The sequence below is a fragment of the Eurypyga helias genome, unplaced genomic scaffold, assembly GCF_000690775.1.
Source record: "Eurypyga helias isolate BGI_N326 unplaced genomic scaffold, ASM69077v1 scaffold6069, whole genome shotgun sequence".
NCBI lineage: Eukaryota > Metazoa > Chordata > Aves > Eurypygiformes > Eurypygidae > Eurypyga > Eurypyga helias.
In genome coordinates, this window is record NW_010270003.1 from 41,645 (window position 1) to 49,860 (window position 8,216).

At 42.1% G+C, this 8,216-nt stretch overlaps 1 protein-coding gene across 1 annotated transcript in view; it reads right to left on the bottom strand.

Moving 5' to 3' along the window:
- Positions 1-4,499, bottom strand: part of FAM208A (family with sequence similarity 208, member A) — a 22,195-nt gene extending 17,696 nt beyond the window's left edge. The window contains exons 1-4 of the mRNA XM_010158271.1: positions 4,413-4,499; positions 3,492-3,564; positions 1,999-2,090; positions 1,509-1,667 (exon numbers count right to left, since the gene is read on the bottom strand). Of these exons, the coding sequence (XP_010156573.1) occupies positions 1,509-1,667; positions 1,999-2,090; positions 3,492-3,564; positions 4,413-4,430 (342 nt within the window). The 5' untranslated portion in view covers positions 4,431-4,499. The remainder of the gene's footprint in view (positions 1-1,508; positions 1,668-1,998; positions 2,091-3,491; positions 3,565-4,412) is intronic.
- Between the last annotated feature and the right edge of the window lie 3,717 nt (positions 4,500-8,216).

Genomic DNA, 8,216 nt, shown 5'->3' on the forward strand with positions numbered 1-8,216 from the left:
GGCATTACAAGTCTGGTAAACTGCGTTTTGCAAATACACTAACAACCCGTAACCTTTATTAACTGGAAGGTGTACTCTGCTTCACAGGAGTATCTCCCAACCCACGCCTTATGATTAATTCCGTACATAAACAAAGGGAGTTCGTGTGAAATCCGTTATGGCAAACATTACCCGCTATGCACACGAGCTAGGACAATAAAGCACATCCAAGTCTGGTAAACTGCGTTTTGCAAATACACTAACAACCCGTAACCTTTATTAACTGGAAGGTGTACTCTGCTTCACAGGAGTATCTCCCAACCCACGCCTTATGATTAATTCCGTACATAAACAAAGGGAGTTCGTGTGAAATCCGTTATGGCAAACATTACCCGCTATGCACACGAGCTAGGACAATAAAGCACATCTATGTTCCCTTCACTGACAGCCTATTTCTTCAAAATCTGAGAGCTAAAATAAGAAAGATTTTAAATGCCAGCCTCATGTGCACTTTATAATACAATCAATTAAGGTTAATTTTTTCCACCTTCTTCCTCCTTAATCAAACACTGACAGGATGGACACTACTTCAGGAGCTAATCAAGAAAGCAAAAATAATTTTGCAACACTTATTTAAAAGTGTATTCTTGATGAGGTACGCGATAATTAACAAAGCCAAGAAAATTTCACTAAGTAAATGTTGCTGTGAGCTTTGGGTCCATCCTTAGTTCAGTCACAAAATTCCACTGTTAAATAAAAATGTTAATTCAGGCGAGTTTGCGATGAGAAATGAAAACAAATTCATCTTCTAGGCATCTGATTCAGTGCCCAGCTCTGACTTACAGAAACCAAAAGAAGTTGCACTAGTGAAGAGAATGCTTTCAAGGAAGCATCCTGAAACCTATGGGCTTGATGGAATAACCTGACTGCGAGATTACTGCAGTAACAGAGATGGAACTGACTGCATTCTCTCCTCCCTCACCACCTCCAAAGCTGAGAATTTTTGAAGAAAACGAAAGAAAGACAAATGCGCTTTCCTTGCCAATGTTTTCCCTTTTAGAAGTCTCACTTAATGCCCACTAGCCTGTTCTTTTACACTTCAAACATCACAACACTGGATGGGGCTCTGAGCACCTGGTGTAGTGGAAGGTGTCCCTGCTCACTGCAGGGGAGTTGGCACACGTGGCCTTTAAAGGTCCCTTTCAACCCAAAGCATTCCATGATTCCGTATTATCTTCTCTTCTCCTCAGCCTGCACTCCAGTCCCCACACACATTCCCTCGCTATTTCCTATTCCACCTACATCCATCTGGAGGAGATCACCTCCATCAGGTCCACGTAGACACAAGGAAGAGTCTGACACGCTGTTCTGCAATTTCTACCACAAGGATCTGCAGGGTACTGCTAAACATACTGCAGTTCCACAAGAGATGCTCAGTACCTGTTATGTCTTCAGTGACTCTACCTCCATCACCTCAAGTTCCGTTTATAAAGTCCATATGTAAGAAGTTAATGCACACCCAACTTTACCTGAGTAAGTTCATAGGCTCGATAAGCCAACAGGGAGGTTATTTTATTTGCATTCTTTGAAACGTGACACTCGTGCTTTGGTGTGGGATCTAACGCACTCTTCACTGCCGAGTCCATTGCTTTCATCCCCATGTGGTCATACACGCTTTTCATTTTTCCCTGTAACGAAGCAGAGGAACAGCAAGCATAAGCTTTTTCCTGAAAACTGGCAAACTGCTTCAAGTGTTAAAGGAAGTAAGAGCAGGGAAATGAAAACAGACCATTAAAAAGACATTTATAGAAGTGCATTATTTTCATACTTTCAAAGAAAACGAGATTTTTGCCTTTTATAAAAACTAATTTTGCTTTATTTAAGGTCAGTGTCAACATTGGCTTTGAAACCTGGTAGGGTTCTGGTTTCTCTATAAGCAGATAATTGTGCAAATGGAAGTTCAACTTTATTTTATCAGTAAGCAATATAATCCTTCAAGAGTAAGTGAGATAAATTTACCTTTATTATTTTAAAAATAATGACATCTCCCGTTGCTCCAGATTCTAGGGGATTAGGCTGCAGTAAATCAGCATACCTGGAGATATACACACCTGAGAGGAGTATGAAAAAACCAAACACATTATGCTGAATGTTAAAACCTCATTAGAAGTTTAAGTATCATTACATGGGATTAAAGCTGAGTGTATAGCAAACAATAAGGACACAACAATCTTTCTGGAATACAACCAGAGAAAGGTGTACGGGCATGTTCACAACTGCAGGACAGTGGAATAAACGTTTACTTGCGGCAACCGCGGCACAAGCCGCCGGGGCAGAGTACGGAGAGCAGCTCCGTTCGAAAGGAGCACATCCACGTTACCCAAAGTGGTGTGCCCAGGAGTACAAGCCCTGCCCAAAGGCTGTACAGACGCTGCTTTCAGGTGGTGGTTTGGTTTTTAAGCAGCTGAGGTCTTTGTCTACAGCGTTCCAATTCTATCACGTGGACCTAAGCAGGGAGGGTACGACTGAGAAATAAGGCAGGGAAACACCGGCACCTCCAGCCATCTTTCACCCTACACTCCTGATAAAAATCCACTGGTTGGAATCACAAATTGACACTCAAATGGAAAAGTAAAGTAATTTCTTGCTTTCCAACCATAATTTCCTAGTTTTCAAGGCCTCAAGCACACACTGTCATTTCATGGTCCAGCTGACTACCTCAGATCAAGTAACTCTAACTCAACTCAGGTACTCAGAAAGGCATCCCTTTTGCTTCGTTCCTCTCATTCCAACTCTGTATTTAACTGCTTTGATAAATCACCCCAGTACCTTTACTGGCTAAACCAGTAAAAAAATTATATGCTTTGTTCTCCCTGCCTTCCCATCTTCTCTGCTTTCAACATCCATACTGTCACCTCTGCATCACATTACTGTTACAGATGATGACAAAATTATTTATTAATTTTCTATTTGAAGAGTTTTGCAAAAGGAACTTTGCATCTTGCACTTCACAACTCTTAACATCTCGTGACTCTTCCAAGACTCCAGTTATCTATGCTCTTCTTGGATTCGTGGATTCAAGAACGTTAGTTCTACCTGTATCAATACTAAGCCGAGCTACTGTTTCCATGAAGCGTTTCTGAACGCATACACGTACGTACGCACCAACATGGAGGCACACGGCCACAGACTGCACCAGTTCTTTCGCCTTCCCATTTTACCGGGAGGACACAATACATTTGACTTAAGCCAAATGAGAATTAGCTCTTTCGCCTCCCCATTTTACTGGGAGGACACAATACACTGCTTTGACTTAAGCCAAATGAGAATTAGATCTTCCCTTTGGGAAAGAAATTTAAATGAACTAGTCAAAACCAGAGTTATGAAATACACATTCTGATGCCGATCCACTTTGCTAAAACTAGCCAGCTGTGACGTTGCTGCAGTAAGCATCAGAGACACACCGAATACACGCGGAACGGTACCAGCACATACAATCGAAAGATACTTACCCATGGACGGGCTGCCAAGAATTGTTATTTTGGAGTGGCCCACCTGCAGCCCCTTTTCACATATGCTTTGGATCTGAACAGACATATGTTATCAAGTGTGTCAGGAAAGCCAGGATACGAAAAGAACGAACAGTGAGAAGGAACAATGACAGAATTCTGACTGAGCTAAGAAAAACCCCCAAACCTCCAAAAATCCCTTACAAAAAACCCCACCCAGAGGTAAGACTAGTCTGAAATGCTGTATTAACTGCTAAACAGTGCAACTCAAACACTTCGTATGAAGCAGTTACACACACTCACCTTATCTTAAAAAACACCTCCAGCCTCCCTATACCTTAAACACACTTTATGAACGTTACTTGCTTTTAATACACACAGCAGAGGTGAACATGCCAAATGATTGAATATTTAAGATATTCTGGCTCTATAATAGCTGAAAAGCATATAAATTCCCTTTCCATCACTTTCATTAAAAACATGACACAGAGACACAGAAAATAAAGTGGATTTTCTAATATTACAGGTTACCTTCTCCTTAAGGCAACCTCCTCCTGACTCAAAAAAAAAAGACACCCATCAACCAATCACAACCCAAAAACCAACTACACTGAAAACATGCAACATTCCCGTTCAGTTAAAAAACAAACAAAAAAGCCCATTAAAAATCTACATGCCACCCAGAAAACCTAGCCTTTTATTTCTAAAAGGGCCTAAGCCAAGGGAGATGCTTTACAGAGACATGTAAATAGAGCACCTCAAACAGCACAGCGTAAGGGATTTAAATGGTGGCAGAACAGTACATCTCTTTTCCATGCCTCTACACTTTTCAGTGCTGAATTGTGCAAAAATAATGTGTCAATAAAACCCAAACCCTCTCACCTAAAAAGAAGAGAAAGCATTGCATATGGAATTTTTTCCTACCTGAGTTCGATCAGCCATCAGAAACGCATGGCCTTCAGAAAGCTCTTTTTCTAGGCGCCCATCAAATTTCAGCTCTCTGCGTTTTTCTGTGAACTATTACAGAAATGCCTTAACACACACGGACTGATTACTGCTGTCACATTCGAGTGTCAGTGTTTTAAGGCCCCATCTATGTTAGCAAATCCGTGCACAGAAATAGCCAAAAGATAATCTGAATGAGACTACGGTATGCGAAAACTTAAAGTTTCAAGCTGACAATTACAGCACACCAATTCTAGATTCAGCTACTCAACACGTGAAGTCTTTTGGCACTGGGACTGAAAACTTATGCAGCAGTTCCAAAAGCAAGCCAAGGCTAGATCTGAGAGACACGAGATAAGGTACAGCAGAAGTGCTGCAACCAAGCTGCTCCACACACCAGTTCACCAGCTCTCTTGTATTTCTTGGAAATCAACAAAATGACAAAGGCTAGGTAAACTTCCTACCAGAAAAATTTTTAATCTTAAGTTTCACAGGAAGCATCAGGCATTTCAAACAAGACACCAGAACATCTTTACAGGTTATTAAAAACAAAATTTAGGAGATTTTTTGAATAAAAATGCATAGAGACAAGTGGCGCCAAATACGATTTTTTTTTTTTAGTCTTCTTGGAGTATCCAGCAGGCAAGATTTCATGTCTACATAGTAATAAGCTTGCCTGAAAAACAGCTGCTTACATTTATGGGGTGTGAGCTTGCAACTAAGCATAAAGCAGGTAAGTAGAAAATGATCTCCAGGTCTCTGCCTCTAGACTCAGAAAAACCGTAAAAGCTCACTTGACTTGTACCTTATTCACAAAGGAAAACCACACATACACTCACCTCCTTTTCCAACAGTTCGCTATGAACCAGGCTGGCTCTCTCATAATTAAAATGGGACACTGAACCTGGTTCCAAGTAAGATGAATGGAGAATCTTCACAACATCCTCAAATTCTCGAGTGCCAAGAGCTAATGGCTGGAAGAGTACTATAAAAGAGAAGAAATAAAACAATAAGCTCCAATACACATCTGAAAGGAATCCAAAATTTTCAGTTCATTGACAGTTCATGCACAAAGAAAAATGGCTCATGAGTCAATTTAGAACACAAAACACGTAAAATATCTGAAGAAGATGGAATTTAGGCTAGAAAGTTGAAGTTACAGTGGCCTAGACTTAGATCATCTTAAAAAACCCCAAAACACATTTCTTCATGCTTTTTTAGTATTAAACAGCCAGTTCTCAGAAGTTTATAAGGGAAGCACCTCATGTCTGAATTTACCCTTTGAAAACGGCTGATATGTATTGCAAAACAGCGCAATTACACTTTCAGAACTTTAAACAAACTAATTAGCTCTTTTAATTAGGAACCAGGAACAAATGGTTCTAGTGAAAACCTCAGCAACATTTTCATAGCTTGTCCTCTCTCTAGAGCCATTAGGGGTTTTTTGTTTGCTCACGGTAATTAGGCTGCATATGAGTACATTCAATACTGCCTTCCAAAGCCCAGTAATCTGCCATTAAAAACCACACTCCTGTGTTCATCCATCACAACCTCATCCATCACGGTAACTGCTTCAGAAGAAAAAGCCTTCATTTCCCGCTGTGCAAATTCATCTTCTGGGCAAACCTTTGCCCAAGCTGGCACAGCCAAGTACTCACTTCCCCAGGCTTTGTTACTTGTATTCTGGCACTGAAAAGTGAGGAACGGAGCAGAAGAGCAGCCCAGGACTGTCCCTGGAGAGAATCCGAAGGCACATTTTGCAAGCAGTGTTGAGGAAAACACTCCTCCTGCGGGACTGAACTAATCCAGCATGGCGAGGGTTCTTCTCCCCAGGGCACCATCCACCATAACACAAAGTGCAGTATTTGTGTGGTACCTGCAAGCTTCAGACACTACCCAGCAGGTATTTCTGAGAGTGCTTTGGCTTTTTTTTTGTAGTAGGGCCTATTTTTCTCCACCAAATAAACCTCCAAACCACCACCACCTGAGATCACCAGAAGTTACAACAGTTAGGAAGGAACTGCAACAGCACGAGCCTCATATAAAAGAAAACGTACCATTATTCTGACAGCAATTAAATGTAATTACATCCTCAGAGTGTAGCTCCACTAGTAGATTGGCATAGGAATCTCTTCCTCGTTTGCAGGAAATACTTACTGCATTAGCCTCAACAGAAAACAAGTGCTCTAAACGCGAACTAGTGTGTGCTGCACAGTAAAAGCTGCATGTACAGACACACTTTATAATGTAATACCACAAAAGCACATAAAGCAATGATTCTAACACCAGCAACAATGAGTAAGTGATTTCTTTAAGAGTGGACACTATAAAGGTGATTATAGAACATCCCTGTTAGTAAGAACGCCTTCATTACTGAAAGGCTGACAGCAAGATGGGAGGAAAGACAACTGGAAGTGAATGGAATTCTAACTCAGTATTACTAAGATTGAATGCACTGGTACTGAAGAGAGAATCACTTGTTAGTGAAATATAAACCAAGCCTCCTACAGAAATGCACACGCTGGAAAAGCACCTCCTGTCCCACCCCACCCCAAACACCTCCGAGATCTTCCTGACAAGGAGTTTTTAAGCCCTAGTGTTGTGCTGCACCGTTTCATGCACCGCCGGCTCCTCTCCTGACTAAAAGGCGCAGCTAAAGCAGAAGGTTACCAACGGTAGCTGCTTGTCCGAACTTCCCGTTCCTGTCACAGTGAGTGACTGCTGCACCCACCCCTGCTCCCTCCCTCCCCCGGCAAACGCTCAGTCCAACCCTGCTTCTTTCTTCCCTCTCGAGCCCAGGCAAGCAGAGAACTACAGGGCTGGCTAGGAAGAGGGACCACAAAAACTACATGCAACGCTTCGCCTGCTTCCCAGGTGCAGATCTAGAAAGAGGTGTATTATTACACCAATTAAGATCCTGTCATGCACTCGGACATCAGCTACGTTCCCACTTGTGTTTAAACAATTCCTGCTTTGTGGAAAGTTCTGGCAAGCGAGCTGAGACTGAGCTGCCCCAGAGCATCAGGCTGCCCTCCTCATCTGGAGAACCTACTAAAGGACACAATTACCTCTCGGCAGAGCTCTACCGAACGCCCTAAACCATGCCATACAGCCAATTAGAGATTCCTTTTAAGACTGTTGCGCTTTTTAGCTCAGTAATTCTTAGCAGAGGACAAACTATATTCTACTGCTACTGACATTTCACTAACATGTACTTCACCAAATGCATACCCCAAACAAGCATCCTCCAAGTTCACCAGAGATATTACTGATGCTAGAAGAAAGGGTGTTGCTACCTTTGTGGCAAAGACAGATCAGAACTGCAATATTTTTAAGTATTTGGACACAAAAGTCACTTTTGAGATTCCAGTTTTACAGTTTGGTAACATGCAGAGGGTAAGACAAGACTGACTGCACCTGGTTGATCACATCAGTCCCAGAACAAGACCTTACATCCACCTTCTAGTAGGAAAACGCTTAATAATCCAAAGACTTCACAGTAAAGGAATTTCTACTCCTTTGATGTGCACTGCCCACCCCATACCAAGTGAGTAAGACCACCGAGTACATACATAATCTTGCTTTAGTTTTTAAGAGTGGCTGGCATCACCACCAGCTGTCACCCACTGACAGAGGAAAAGAGAACGTGAATGAGGTTTGTTGAATCTATAATCCTGGCAGGGCGGACACACTTCTGTTTTGATCACAAACACCGGATCTTACCCTGTCTGGCCGACCCCCTGTCGTACACAGCACTGGCAGACAATCCACCACGTGGTCTGA